This window comes from Paralichthys olivaceus, chromosome 22 (assembly GCF_024713975.1).
Source record: "Paralichthys olivaceus isolate ysfri-2021 chromosome 22, ASM2471397v2, whole genome shotgun sequence".
Taxonomy (NCBI): Eukaryota; Metazoa; Chordata; class Actinopteri; order Pleuronectiformes; family Paralichthyidae; genus Paralichthys; species Paralichthys olivaceus.
The window spans coordinates 11,189,168-11,205,166 of NC_091114.1; the positions used below are offsets into that span (position 1 = coordinate 11,189,168).

The window sequence follows — 15,999 nt, forward strand, 5'->3', positions numbered from 1 at the left end:
AAGTGACCATGTAACTGCTGTATTTGTATGTTTTTCATGTGAGGCAGGTCTGAGACAACTTTCCCATCTAGTCCAACGAAAGTCATATACTATACTAATTGTTGTTGATCCTCCATTTCGTCTGTGCAATTAAAACTATTATTCATCCCTCACAGCTCATTAGTGAATGTCAGTACAGTGTTAAGTGTTAGTCTGAAGAAACTTTACTCAATTTTATAAGTTTACAGATAATACAGAGAGGCCTCTGTTCTCTCCTTTATCAGTATGTGTGTTTGCTCAGTTCACAGATTCAGTGTTGGAGTGTTACCAGGGACCAAGCTGGAGAGCGGACCTGCAACTCTTCATCTGTGCAACAACCTGCTGGCTCTGGCCCGGGACGTCCCTCCGGTTATCATCGGACACTGGAACCTTCCAGACCTGCGTAGATATGGACCTGTACCCAACGGATTTGTGTTCGAGGGAGGAACGAGATGTGGATACTGTAAGTTGACAGATGTTTTATTATTTTTATGCCACATGTGGATTTGTTTAGCCAAGCAGCCAATACAATTATATTATGTTGGACAGATGGTTCTTGAAGGCAGAGAGTGAAGTGGTTTGTTGTGTCATCGTTTTAGATACCTCATCAACACATCCAAGAATCCTTTCTGTATTCTCACATGGGCTCACTGGAACATTTTCCAGATATTCTACTGCAGGGAAAGTTTCAATCAAATGTTCAGTGCACGTCTAAAAGCATTATGAGAGCAGAAAAAGCATTTCATCCAGGAAAAACCAAACAAATGAGTTTTTAAGGACAGATGATCAGTCTCAGTAAAACACTATCTTCGTCATCTCATTATGTCTCTGGAGTGAAAATGGTTTGCATCATTAGCAGCTAACAGCTCATTAAATCATGATATGAGCTGTGTGTTTCCTTATGGCTTCTCCACACAGACCAAATAATCACTGACGGTGATTCATTTGTCTCTTTCATTCGACTGTGTCTGAACGAGGCTCCTTCTCACAACAATAACGTCATGTGAGACTGCCTCTCTTTGCTTTTCATTCAGAGTTTGTCTTAATTTATTTGATCATTAAGTTGCTCTGCCGAACTTTTGCTAATGTGGTTTGTGTTTGTTGTGCGACGGAAACGGAAACAATGTTTCGGTCGAGCAGTGCGGAGAATACTGATCATTGTGGCTGCAGCTCATTTTCATTTAAGGTCTGTTTTTTAAGTTGAGCATCATTGGATGAAAAATGGCCCTGCAGTGGAGTCATAGCTGGGTTTGGGTATCGCTATTTATTTTTACTCATATTTAGTTTTAACCTGAGGGAAAATTAAGTTTAATGTTGTCTTTATAGAAGCTGTTAAGTTAAATGGATTTAAATGATGCCGTCCAGAATGCTTCAGTTCTGTTTCCTGTGTTGGAGGCCTCTGTGTGTAACTTTGCTCGGAGAACATCAGTGTCTGGATCAGTGGGTTGAACTGAGTCACTGAACGTTTCGTTCCTCTGTCTGCTCGTACATCTGGCCTCCCTCGGGCGGACACATTAACAAAGATGCTCAATGGAGTTTTATAAAACAAAGACGCAAGAGAAAATAAAGCAGCCTTCGGATGTGTTTTTTTATCTCTGCCAGAAGGGTGAGATGCGCAGATGGCGTCATGTGAGAGCATTATACGATTTATTAATTTTTCTCCAATCAGCTCTCGTTTGGCTGGCTCAAATTTAAAAGTAACATTTTTTTTTTAGGGCAGAGAAAAAGGCCTGTGACTTCTGTTTCTGCTGCAGCTGTTTAATTTAGTCACTCTTCCAGTTTTTCACTTTGTCTCCGATTCCAAGATGAGGAAGTGGTTTCTGGCTCTTTACAGTTTGAGCTCATCTTTTCTGATTCGCTTTGCCAAGTATGTGGAACAATTTGTAACTTTTGTCTTGGGCTATTTCTGTCATGGTTCTACTTCAGTGATACTGTGTTTCTCAATCATTTGTGGTTTTTAGAATACCCCTGTAGCCTTGTCAGGTAGGGTTTAGTTTCTCCTGATGACTCTGCACCTTGCAGTTATATTAGACCCTGTGATTTTAGGTTCATCTTTCATTTATTAATCAGACACTAAATGATTGTAGTAAGTTTCTCTCCTGCCCTGTGGCTGACAAAGCTGTAAACCAGACCTGAGAAGATCCAAGTAGCCAACTTACAAATGTCTGTTTTATGATTTGCTGCAAATTTTTTGTATCGTGGCAAATCGTAATACATATTATCATCTCAAGGTACTTTATCATTTTTAAGGTCTCAACTGCACTATGTAGAGAACCCCAACAGTTCCCACGAGTGTCATGTAGACGGCAGAATACATTTTTACTTATTCACTTATACTTATTATAAGTGTTTTGACCTCTGACATTAGAAACCATTAGAAATCAGCTGCTTCACGACAACAAGAGACCTGCTGCAGGATTTAATTCAGTCTGCAGAGGAGTTCAACATCAGAATTGCGTTTTTTCCCTACGCTCACTTACTCGTCTCACATCTGTTTGTGTCACTGTGATAAAGTAAACCACAGTTTACGTCTTGGAATAGATACAAAACCATTAAAGTAGAGATGAGTGTGTGTCAACACCTGGAGTTCGATGGACGTAGACATGAGGGGAACGCCGCAGACATCAGACCGCCGCGGTTACACGATGAGCCCGCTGGAAACACGACACTTGAGAATGTGATGTGTGATTTATTTAGCTCCATTAACTCTTCAGCAATGGGTCTCGCAGAATATGAAGGTCAGACATCACTTTTACTCGAATATATTTTTTAAAGCTAATTAACGGAAAAGAGTGAGAACACCAAGGTTGTGTTTAAGAGTTTGTGTCGTTGAAGGGTGAACATTCCTGCAACATGTCATCCCTGAGCACAGTGTGTTCACAGCACAGGGAGAAGTGGTGTAACGTGTTGGATCTGTCACTTCTAAATGAAGCAGCTGTAGCTGAACAGTGCATTTGTTCGACCTTTTGTTCTCGTCCTGTTCGTTAGTTTATCCTCAGTGTTTCTAGTGTTTCAGTTGGAAAGTCCAGCCAAGAAACCAAAGTGTGTGTGTGTGTGTCTTATGTTTCAAATTAAATAATTCTTTTTCTCTTGACTGTAAACAATAGACAAAATGGTAAATGTATAAATCACTGGATAATTACTGCAATTAAATTATCACCTGGCTTCAGTTTGAGATTCCTTCTGCTCTACCGAGGTTTTGTTCTTTATTTCCACTCATCGTTTTGGTTTTCAGCCCGCACCTTTTTAATGGTCTTTTGGTTTGGTGTGTCCTTCGGCCTTAAAGCTGTTTACCACCTGTTCAGCCAATATGGCAGGCGAAGTTAATGACTAGCTGGTTGAGCTTAGTGAAGCATTCGACAGCTTAAGAGCCAGACTTATCTCAGGAGGTGGTGGAGCCCAAAACAGAGCTTTTTAAAGAGTGACTCCATCAGGTGGAAACAAACACGACTCCAAATGATTGTTGAGACTGTTGCATGTGTGAAAACTGTCGAAGATAAATGGTAAAATGTGAGTGTTTTGGTTTTAACTTGTGCTGCTGCTTTACAGACGGTCACAATATTTTTACAGCAGTTCCAGCTTTGTGCTGCTCAGAGGATGGCTCCCTTTTGTATTAAATTCAAGGTCAACTAAACTGCATCTATAAACATTTTATTCCATTAGTTTCTCACTTGTGAACAGAAAGTTTTTACTTCCTGCTATTAAAAAAAGGACAAGGCTTTCCTCTTAGCGCTCGTGATGAGTTGAGCTCATTTACAGTCTCTCAACACCAGAGCCAGATGCTGTTTTATCAGTTTCTAGAGCAGAGAGGCAGAGTTCTTATCATTTGTGAACCAGACAAACTGTGCCACCTGTTCTTTGTTTTGTTTCGAGCTTATTTTTGCTCTGTGGCCAGTGTCTGTGCACCTGATGTCCACTCACCTGTGAAAAGCTCCACATGTGTGGAAGTGAATGAATTCAGCACCAGAGTTGATCGTGTGCCACCTTTGCATCTTTCTTTGGTTGAGAAACTTCATGATCGGATCTATATCATAACATTTACTACATCTTCAGTTTGTACTTTGCTGCTGCCCTTTGACCTCGCTCACGACCACAGGGGTGTAGAGAATGTGATTAAAGGCCAGCCTTGACATGGGTGGTCTCAGTGACAGGGCGACACTACGACCCTTTGTTTGCGACGCCTTGTAACGGACGACCATTTGTATCGTCAGTCAGGTCAGGAGAGCACGACCTCTGACCTCTGCATCATTGTATCCTCTTTGATGATGCAATAAATTAACAAATGTAACAAAAAGTATATTAACAAACCTTCAACATTTCCAAAAGTTAATTCATGCTTTTTATTTTATATTCTGTTTTCTTACAGCTCCTGTGGTTGGATTCTTTTATTGATATCGAACTATATGTCAGCTTTGGGCCTTTTTAAATTGTAATGGACAATTTTAGATTTGTTTGTTCCATTCTTGTTTGGCCTGGCTCAGGTTAAACCTTTTAAGACACAAATTTATACAGAGAGAACGAAAGTCAAGTCTTTTTATTTTCTAGTGTGGCAGTCATAGCTGAAAACCACAAATTAATAAATCCAGGAATACAAACAATTCCTTTTTAATTCAGAATCTGAAGTCTTGCATACAGTACGTGTTGTCTTTACTTGTGAATATTTCCCTATTTGTGCTGCTTAGCTGGCTGGTGCTGCTTTCTCTTCGGCGCTGTATAAACATGTACATGCCCGAAGCAGAACAGCGCAAATTCTGTTTTGGAGGGTTAGGGCATTGATTTATCAATAATGATTCTTTGGTTGCAGCCCTGCCAATTATTGTTATTGGAGACTTTCAAATGATTGTATTAACTTTCTCCTTCATTTGCACCTGTTGAATAAAGTTCTACTAGTTTTAGCAAAAATGTGGCGTTTACTCCAATGCTGTAAAAACCATGAGACTAACTGAAGTCTGCCTTCTACAGGGGCCGGCGTTTTTCTGCTGGCATCTGCTGAGAGCGAGCAGATCAGCTTTCTGTTCGACTGCATCGTCAGAGGCATCTCCCCCACCAGAGGCCCTTTTGGACTGCGGCCTGTTATGCCAGGTCAGTACCAGAGGTCTCTTAATGCTGCTTAGTATGTGTGAGGTCTGCACAGACAGGGGAAAGTTGAGTTGTAAGTACTCTTATTTAAAGACATAAGGTGGATCTCCGTATGATCCTCGCAGTATTTGGATAATGAGTCGCCGCGTTGTTGCCAAGGAGTGAGAGCAAACACTTAAGTCAACACTCAACATTATTATTGTAGCGAAGCAGGCATCGCTCCCCTCCTGTGCTTCCAGGGATTTATTATAGCCGTGAGGTGTGATGCATGTGTTCCTGGAATCTGTCCATTCCTGGCAGAATGAGACAGAGTGTTGCTCCGTGGATGGACGAGCTTTCATGTAACTAAATATGACAGACAGCTTTATTTTTATGTTATTGGTTAATCCTCAGAAGCAGTTTATAATTGTAGTCAATGTAAAGATTAGGCTCATCTTAAATATCAAGAAGAGGATAACTACTTTACTTTACTATGGCAGCAAACTCAGTTGTCGCCTATGTATAGTTGAGGGTGTGACGCTGCTGGAGGAAGAGCCGAGATCAAAATAGCTTTTAATGTGTTTTTACTATTGTTACAGCAGAGTTGTCTCACAGGATTTCAATTAGTCAATTAAATCATACTTAAATTTTAGACCTGATATGTAAATAATAACTTGACGTTTAAGTTGAACCTTTTTCGTAATGTTTAAAATTGCTTTACAAGGAAGAACCACTGAGATTAAACATGGGCAGAGAAAAAGGAATAAAATAGAATACTTGAACAGGATAAATAAGGAATAAGAGTTGATATCAATCATTCATAAAAGTTTAATAAAAAAAAAAAAGTTAAGGGATTGAAAAAGAAGTCAGATATTGTCAGGGCATCAAGCTCTGCTCTGTCTTCCTGTAGCACTTCTGCTGATTCCCATTGTGCAAAGGGTATCTAGTTAATGTCAAAGTATTATTATTGTTTCATTTAAATGGAAAAATAAATAAAAACTGATTTAATCAATAGCAATTTCACCATGGCACATTTATGTGGTTTGAGTAGTAATGTGATGGTAAACAGAATATATCTGGAGTTTGAACTGCTGATGAGAATACACATTTATTGTGGTTGTGAAATCATATAGCTCAGAACAGAATGTGTCAACACCATTTTGTTTTTCAACCCGGCAGTTTAAAATAAAAAATAAAGTTCCCACCCAGTCGGCAAAACATAACAGGAGCTGTGTGTGTGGTGGGGGGGGTCGTTTGTCGATATTCTGGTTTTCACACATCTTGCCGCTCGATCGCAGGTTGAGCTCATGCTCCTATTATTGCTGCGCATAGTAGAATAAATAGCAGGGAGGATGTCGGAGGAGCAGCGGGGGGGGTGGCGAGGGGTCAAAGTCGCAGTTCACACAAGCAGAGCAGCCAAAGCCTCCTAATCACTCCGGGCATGTATGTAACCTCATCCACAGGATTCCAGTGCCCACCCCCCACCTCGCACCCCCTTCAATGCATACTGCTCCCCCTCACCCCTCCTCATCTTAGTGCTCCTCTGAAGACCGTGATTGTGTCTGCACGCTGTAGTGAGTCCATCTTTTTCTTTATTCACATGGAGCCTGTTTGACTTTTCATCACTGAAATGTTGGAAATGAACTCGTAAGGTTTAAACTAAGATCTGTCATGAATAAAGTCAGATTTTATGTTTTGTTATCAGCACAAGAACTTTTAATTGTCTAAGTTTGTTTACTTTTCCTTCATCATAAATAGAATTTTGTTCAGAGCTCTGTGTCGTCTCTGCCAGCTACTAGAGCCAGAGAATCCTCTCTCGTTGGTGGGGGCGGAGGCATTACTGGAGCTTAGGTGGGATGAGCGACCAGCAAAAATACAGCCAAGCGTGATTGGCTATGACACCTGTCTGTTGAGCAGGTATTACCCATGATGCATGCCTTTGTGATCTCTTGGGCTGTGCTGTATTTGGTCCTAGTTGTTGGCTCGACTCACATTGGCAACAGCAAAGAAACCTGCTCAAATGGAGAGCAGGTGGAATATGTGGCTGCAGCTTTGATGGTGATAATCTCTAAGGTTGTAAAGACAATGTGGAAGACGTTATAATATTAATACTTTATTCTGTTACCATTAGTATTCTTGAAATGCATTGTTGCATAATTAATCTGTCAGTGGAGAATCTGTGAATCTTGGACAGGATTTAAATCTCCTTGTCTTTAATTACAGGATTTCAAACATATAAATTCATGGACGGCGGTTGCAACACTCATCTAAAAATCAATTTGTGAAAGTGCATTTTAAAAATGTACTTTTATTATAATTTAATTTAATTGTTTGCATCACATTAATAATTCAGACACTGATAGATTTTGAAAAAATCGATCGGGGTCAGAGCTGACCTTGGCGGTCTGAGCCACATTAGATCCCCTCGCAGCACCAGTGGCAGCAGAGCGCGTACCAACAGAGCCATGTGGCCCCGCTATTAATAAACCCTGTAGTGTTGCAAGGTGTTCCCCTGTGTGACCCTTTTCTCTGCCTGTCCAGTGTTCACCACCACTTCCGCAACGTTTGTTGATGACCCGCTTGTTCTCGTCCCTCAAATGTTGTTTTCATGACGCCACATGAAGATGAGTGTGGCCCTTGTGGTTTAAAGTGTCTCGTCGTGTTTATCTGGAGTAAGTGAGGCTGTTGTCACAGCAGTGTCCCCGCAGAACAAAGCGCTCAGCTGCGTCACTTCTGATCCCACGTCTCAGCGACAGCAGCAACACTCAGTAAATCTCATCAATGCTTAGTTTGATGATGGAGAAGATTTTTCTTTTTATGTTTGTGGGTGAACTTACTGTCTGTCCCTGATTCTTTCTGGATCCAGATCCCAGTGGCAGTCAGACCAGCGTGGAGGAGAAGTTGAACCACGAGACCCAGGAGCTGGAGAAGCGACTGAGCATGCTCTCTCACAGGAGCAGCACAGGTAAAAACTCCAGAAAGCATACGACGGACATGCAACTGACTCTGGAAAAATTTCAGGAAAATAAGTGGACTTTAGTCTGAACGTTGTGTAATTCTGTGCTCACATTCAAAATGGAAAAGCCAGTAATGTTTACCTATCTCACAGAACATTTTTTAAAGCACCATAACCATTGTTTTACTGCGGCGAGTAGTCTCACCTTCCCAAACAGTGTAAATGATAAATTGGCATTTAATAACATTTTTATTTATTTTTAATTTATTATAATTGCTCTGAGTGTTTTCCAAGGGAAACATTTTGATATACATCACAGATGAAAGCTGTGTACTGTTTATGAAGCTTCATTATATTGATGTCGTCTTCCTCTGCAGCCTCGTCCACGTACTGCCCGTCTGCTGGAGGAGACGACCGCAGCATATCCGGTTCCTCCGACACTTCTGACACCAGCCAATCCGACTGCAGCATCGGCAGCCGGCTGGCCATTTGGATTGAACCGACCTCTGCCCCGACGGAAAACGTCAGCCATGCTGCTGCCAAAGTGGCGCTGCAGAGCATGGAGAAGCTTTCAGTTAGTCAGGCGGCTGGATGTCGGCCTCCAGCTAAGCCCCCGAGGCAGCTTCAGGAAATTGGCCGTCAGAGTTCGTCTGACAGCGGTATAGCCACCGGCAGCCATTCCTCTTACTCTGGAAGTTTCTCCTCCTACACAGGCAGCCTGGACATCACCTCTGGGGATGACTTTGGCTCTGTTTTCAATTTGCCTCCCCATTTGACTCAAGACCTGAGTCCTTGTACTTGCCCCAGCGTCCCTGGACACGAGTACCAGGTACCGACATCACTCAGGTACCTGTACGAGTCTCCCAGGAATCTTTTACAAGAGGGAAATGTGGAAGCCAAAGACGATGAGCCCTCCACACCAACTAAAGACACTTCTGCTCTGTCAGGCCTCACAGAGTCGGCACAGGGGAATAAAAGCAATGTCACGACTTGTGAGCGTGACTCAGAAACTACTGAGAAACAATCAATGAACGAACACTCACAGGACCCCTCAGAGGAGAGTAAAAACAAGATGGTGGCCTCCAGTGAACATCCCGACTCCTGCCACATCTGCAGCGCCATCAGATCTGTCTCCAAAACCATCGTAGCCATCTGCTCAGTGTGTGGTGGATTTAAGGTAAGAACGAACAGATCTTACTGAGGGTTTGGACCAGGTCTCTGTTTATATGCTGATCAATTCTTGTTTTTGCCAGAAACATGGAACAATCACTTATATAAAATATGACTATTACCAAAAGTATACTGATAAATTACGGGTCTTTACAATCAACCTTTGGCAATAGAAAACAAGGATAACCGAAGATAAATGTTTACCACATCTGTTTTAATATTAACACATGTACTAATTGACAATGTATTCTGAGTTCTTTATTGTCTGTTCCAGGAAAACGTGTTCACAGGCGGAGAGAGTCTGAGTCTTAAAAAAATCCTAAAAATCCACAATGTAGCTGCAAAAGATCTTATTTGATCAATTGAAAAACAAGAGAGAAAAAGAAAAGGAGCAATTTCACTGATTTAGCGACTCATCACTGGATAAATCCCTATTTTGGGTGGGTGGCTCAGGTGGCTCAGGAGGTAAAGCGGGTCGTCCACCAACTAAAAACATCAGGGGTTGGACGACCTGTTCTGTGTGCTGAAGTGTCCTTGTCCAAGATGCTGAACCCCTAGATGCAGACTGTGTTCTCTCCAAAAAAATCTGGATCTCTCAGACGCTTCCCAGGTCACCCGTCGACTGACTCTCCATATGTTCTGCGTGAGTCCCGGCTAGTCTACACACAGAGGATCGAACATTCTTTTAAGGATTACACAATCGGGGTTATACTCTACATGATGATGATGATAACGTTCCATTTTTCTTTTTGGTGTTCAAACTTGAAAAGAAACAGCGTCTCTGTTGTGTAACCTGCTGACATGCAGTAGCAGCTTGTGCGAGCCGGCCTTATCATCACTGTATCATCTGTTCCGTGGCTCGGTGTCAATATGACCTTTGTGGTATCGTGCCGGCTGATTGTGATGCCGCTCTGCGTTTGGTGTCACAACAGTCCCACAGCCCATCTGTCTTAACGACTTAGCGTTTCAGCCGCCGACTGAGGGCGACAGCACAGTCAGACCTCTGAGTGACTTTCACTTTTTCCCTTCTTATACCTTCTATTCATTGCTTAACTTAAGACATGGAGATGTCTTATTTTTCAGTGTGGTGGAGATGTATTATTTTTCAGTGTGGTGTATATGTAAACTCTAAAGTGAATACGAACTCAGTTTAATTGCTTTTTAAAGCAACATGAGCTTCTGATGTGCAGCTTTTCTTGAACAGGCCTCAGTCTGAGTTACGAGGTTAGTCGTGTTGTTCTCTTGGGTGATGGAGATTTTTCTCCTCGGATGGATGGAAGGAAGCTAATTAAATTGTCAGAGCAGCAGTCACGAATATCAAAATACAATAGAATCAAGGTAAAATACACAAAGGAAAATAAAATACACAGGTTTTGTGAGTCCAGCACAATTGAAATAAAACGAACCAAGGCAGAGATAAAGTAAATAAGGTGTGAAGGAACTCAGGATATTTGTTAGGGAAGGAAGGAATGAAATGATAATAATAATACTACATGATCAATGTGGACCTTAGTTTGAATGATTGAGAAACTAATAACTAGATTAATTGGTACTTTCACAATTTTTCCACATCCCAGATCACTTATTCTACATCAGTTATTTTGAGCGACTGCCAGTTTATAGCTGCAAACATTAATGAAGATTGACACAAATTTCCAGGCCATGGCAAATGTATTTGTTTACTGCATCATCATACACAAGGGTCCTTCTCTTTGCTTTACAGAAATTAAAGTATGGAGGGTAAAACATTATAAATATATTCAACACAATATTCAAGTGTTCCAGCTTCTAACGCTTGACTTGTCACATTTTTCTATCGTCTTGTATCATATTGAAGTGAATATCTTCATCAGTTTAGATGTGAGGACAAACCTGAAGTCTGGGAACATGAGACAAGTGTTTTTAAATTTTTAGAAAATCTGCAGATTAATCAAATATAATGATCATCATTTGCAGCTCTTTCATTTTAATACTACAATCTCTGTCACGTATATAATCATAGAGTTCTCAAAAGTTCAAGATTCTTCTTGAATAACGAGAATGATTAATTTATTATTTAAATAGCTGCACATTAATTCTGACAATCACTAATCAACTAACTGCTTCTGCTCTCTTCTGTTGCTTTCATCGTCTTGTCTTATAGTTGCAATAAGTAAATGTATTGAAAGATAAATGAGATTGTGGTATAGAACAGGGGTGGTCTTAAGATTTTGAGAAACATCCTGTAAGGTTAAGGTGTCGTAACGGTTTGGTATGCTTTTGAAAATAGTTTATAGATTTTCAAGTTTTAGTCATTTAAACACCCAGATCTTTTCATGTCACTCTACTGAAAACTTACTGTGACATCTCCGGCTCCATCTGCTGGTGGTGCATCTATTTAATCATGTAAACTTCATTTTAGTGCCTTTCTGCAGTATCTGTTCTTTGCTCCTCTGTCGGTTCTAAGTGAACTGAATTAAACTCGAGGAGCTGATGGATCAGACGGGATCAGTGTGGGAGGGAACATCTCACCCTGAGCAACACAAACCACCTATGTGGGATTTTAATGGCTCATAGTTAAAGAAAACTTCAAAACTATAAATATTAAACCATAAATACATTTTAAAATGTAATTATAAATGCATGACGTTTTTTTTATCTTAATTGATTAACCTATAATTGTCATCAATCGACAAACAAAGCAGAACACTGGAATATAAATAATGGATGTGGTCACATGACAGCGGTGTACAGGACATTCAGAGAAATTAAAAAGGCCACCAGAGTGAACTGCTTAGTTTCGCATGTGTCATGACTGAAGTATAAAGTTGACAGTTATTTATATGTTCTTATTAAAAGTCCAGATAATAAGTAAAAGCTGTGTAGCCAAAGCCTGATGTGTTATTCCTATGAAACGAAGCTTCATTGTTCAAGAACTATTAAAGCACATCAGTGAGCCACATCACTGCTCTGGATGGTGTGTTCCGTCAGCACAATGAATATTGGCCCAAAGGTTTATTATGAATCTGCTGTGAATTCTCACTAGATCAGCAAATGTGTATTAAACCACAACAGGCTCCAACAAATGCATGATTTATTCCAGTTGTATTCATCTGTGCTCTTCAGTGCACATGTGTTTAAGGGAATTAATTGCATAAGCTACATATTTGCAACCAATTTATTGAAGATTTATATCTTCGGAGGAACAAGTCGGCCTCCGGCTGCGAAACATATCAGAAAATACAGACGAGACCGTTTGTGTCTTTTCATGGGATTTTTTTACAATGAATAAGGATCATTACCAGCTTTTTCCTTTAGTGCCTCATACTTAAACACCAGACTCAGATGTTTACTGTTTGAAACAAAAAACCTCATATTAATCCAGTCATGGAATCCAGGATGTCATTATCAAATCCTTGTTACAAAAACAAAACCATTTAACCAGAATCCTTATTATAAGAAAACACAAATACAACCAACTATATAGAAAATATTTTTTTTTTTTAATGTAAGATATGTAAAATAACTTTTCTGCAAGGTTTTCTGTGTGAAATAAGTTTTGTTACTGTCAAACAAATGCTGATGTGATGCATCTGTGAAAGGCCTGTACATTAGTAGGGCTCTAGTTGTCATGAAGAATCTAATAAGTATATTTTCTTGATCATTCCACAGGGGACACCGTGCATTACTGCGAGTGGTTCGGTGACAGCTGCCGTACCAGGTAAGTGTAGCTCAACTAATTGTGTGCACGTTGCATGAACAGATGTGTTGCATGTTTGGGACGAGCAGCCGCAGCTCTGTGACATGATTTGGGACAGAAATCAAAGTGTGCCGAAGAGTTGTTGCCTCCAGAACATCATATTCTCAATCCAGCAGATCAAAGTGTTGACAAATCAGCGTGCAGACCCAGCGCTGCCTCAGAACACGGCATTACAGTGAGGACCGTTCAGGAGAAGCTCTGCGTCTCCTCTGGCTCTGGAAGCTTCCACGGGATGATGAGCGAGGAGGATTCACCACTGCCAAATAAAGGGAGAGAGAAGTTATCCAGTCTCTTAGCGGATCTATTGGGCTTTCCAGGAACGGACCGGCGACCGGAGGCAAAGATTGAGAAAACTAGACTGAACTTGTATGAATTAATGAGCCCTGCTTTTGAAAACAAGCTAAAAACAGCAACAAGTGGAAGCTGCGTACAAGATCCACAGCAGGACGGCCGAGACGTCATATACGAAAACTGTCTGAAGTGTCAGAAGGAGCACTGCCACCCTCCTCCCCGAGTCGTACCTGCTGAAATGATTCGCTTCAGGAACCTTCCCACGTTCCAAAGCTCTCCATCAGGTCCACACCCGAAGAGAAGCCTCCAACATGAGGCGGGTGGTAACGAGACGCAGCTCCATCAAGGTCGCAGTGATGGATCACGGAGTGTGGACTGGCTCCGCCATTATGAAGAGATAAATGGTCACTCAGTAGCCACTGAAGGTAAGAGGCCTCTTTACCAGTTTCCTCTTCAGCTCATAACAAAGCGTCTACGATTCCTGTGGCGTCCATTTCCTCTTGGCTCCTCTTGAAGAGTCTCTTCTTTTTGATTCTTTCTGCTCTTTGTCATCAATAAAAACACACTTTTCTTCTTGTCTTTTTTTTAATAAACTGCTTGTTTACTTGTTGTGGTTTCTTTTTGTTGTGTTTCTCTTTGGTGGATCTGAAAACAAAGATACTCTGAAGTTTATAAAATCAGAAATGATTAATGAAATGGGCTTTATTATGAACTGACTGATTGATGGTGGATATATTTTTCAGAACAACAAACTTTGGTGCCACTTTCTAATAAAGCCCCTGTTATAAAGGGTTTATAAGTCACAACTAATGATTTTATTAATGATTAATAACTCATATACTAAGGATTAACTATAATAATAAATAACTTCTGGTTTGATGGTTGTTTAAATTCTCTTTGATTAATTACACCTTTATGACAAGTTACCTGCAGAAGATCATAACAAATCAATTTATTTACAACTTCTTAAGTGTTTTATGGATTTATAACACCATCATTACCACATTAATCACAGCTGAAGTTTTTATTAATGGCTTATAAGTGATCTAGCATTTTAATAATATAAAAATCTATCTTAAAAAGAGATGTTGAATGAATTAATAGTGAATCATGTTTGACTGCTTTCATTCTCTTTTTTTAATCATTTAATATTATAAACATTCTTTATATTGATCTTCTGAAAGTTGAGCCATTACTCAGCGTCATTATGCAGAAACGAGGGGTTGTGACCTTATTTCCTGTAATTTGATTGGTCGGCAGATGCTAACAACCATGAGTCAGTAGTCTTAATTTTCTAATTTCCTCAGTGTGTCATTATAAAATCCACCATCAGTTGGTTTATAATGTTAATGCCACAATATCTGAGATAATTTTTCAATTATAAAGTCAATGCTGATGATTTCATTCATCATATAAAGACTTTTTCGGTTATAAAACTATCAGTGTTGGTCAGATTATAGTACTTAGGTCAGGTGACTCTCTGCAGCATGTTGTATGCCACATGAAAACTGATGTTTGACATTAACCATGATCAATACGCTTCCAGCAGGAATCTCTGTATCTATACCCAGAGAGCACTTTGCTTTGATTTACAAAATGGATTTGAAAACCACAACAAAATGTTTTCAGCATTTTTCATATTTAAAACGCACTGTATTTTTCTCTCCCACCAGACAAAAGGCTTAATAGCAGAGAGGAGAGATGCCGAGCTGATCCTGCTTATGCGATTATGGAGAACCGGGCGCCAGAGAGGAACTCCGAGGTACGCCAATTCAAAACTCTCTAATCCGCCTTGTGCTATCAACGGCTCACACATTTTGACTGAGTAAATCGATGTGCTATGAGTTCAGTTAAATTGTTTTTGGGGTAAAGCGTTTGATATCACAGATAATACATTAATGTCAACAACCAGTAACATAATCATAAATCATCAGGATGACGTCATTTTAAAATTTGCATTGCGTGATTGGAGTAATATGCATCGTTCCTGTGATTTTGATCATGGTCCCATTGAGGAAACCCTTTGTGAGCACAGCGAAAACAATATGGCTGCATGGCTGTCTCTCCACATTGATGAAGTATTTCTTGTTTCTAAGTGCAAGGTTTATCCCTGAGCTCTGACTAAATCCTGAATATCAGCGTCTGTCTATAAATACTCCTGACGTGTCCTCTGAACTGTCAAGGAGAAATTCCTCATCATGTGTCTTATGTAACAAATGCACTCACTGCAAATCAACAGTGCTTTACTGTGTGTGTGTTTCAGGCAGAGGAAAAGAAGTACGAGTTAATGGGCAGCTGTGGTCAGCAGAGGTCCCATCAAGAGACAGACGGTGAGTGACGTCATAACATTAAACAACGTAATAAAGACGTTTTAAGTTTATTGAACAATCAGGTCAGAATGTGCAGATCGTCTGTAGCAGCACAAATGGATTCCATTTTCTACTCAATGGACCATTTTAGATTGTAAAGTGCTCTGGAGGCGTCATAGAATAAACAAGAGGCATTTACAGAATTAGAAGTTGATGGCTCATACACTTGAAACAAACACATCACCCTTTGTTTATGAACTGATATGAAGGAATAAATAAAATGAGGCTTGTTAAATAGCAGATTGAAGAAGGAACATACCCACACACGATATGTTTACTTGACTTTATCCAGGTTAATGGACTGTGACGTTGACAGGAAGTTATTTCCATGAAGTGGCTGCGTATACATGTAGACAGAGCTACATATGTTCTGTGTGAGGTACAGTTAAAATGAGGTT

General features: G+C 40.3%; 1 protein-coding gene across 4 annotated transcripts in view; it reads left to right on the top strand.

Annotated features, from left to right (window-relative positions):
- LOC109634781 (protein Dok-7-like) overlaps positions 1 to 15,999 on the top strand; it is a 70,134-nt gene that overhangs the window by 5,223 nt on the left and 48,912 nt on the right. For 2 of the 4 annotated variants that reach the window (XM_069518571.1, XM_069518569.1), the window contains exons 4-11: positions 281 to 481; positions 4,981 to 5,100; positions 7,943 to 8,041; positions 8,410 to 9,209; positions 12,854 to 12,902; positions 13,055 to 13,657; positions 14,906 to 14,994; positions 15,496 to 15,562. In XM_069518571.1, coding sequence (XP_069374672.1) covers positions 281 to 481; positions 4,981 to 5,100; positions 7,943 to 8,041; positions 8,410 to 9,209; positions 12,854 to 12,902; positions 13,055 to 13,657; positions 14,906 to 14,994; positions 15,496 to 15,562 — 2,028 coding nt within the window. The remainder of the gene's footprint in view (positions 1 to 280; positions 482 to 4,980; positions 5,101 to 7,942; positions 8,042 to 8,409; positions 9,210 to 12,853; positions 12,903 to 13,054; positions 13,658 to 14,905; positions 14,995 to 15,495; positions 15,563 to 15,999) is intronic. The other 2 variants (XM_069518570.1, XM_069518572.1) reach the window with 2 other exon arrangements.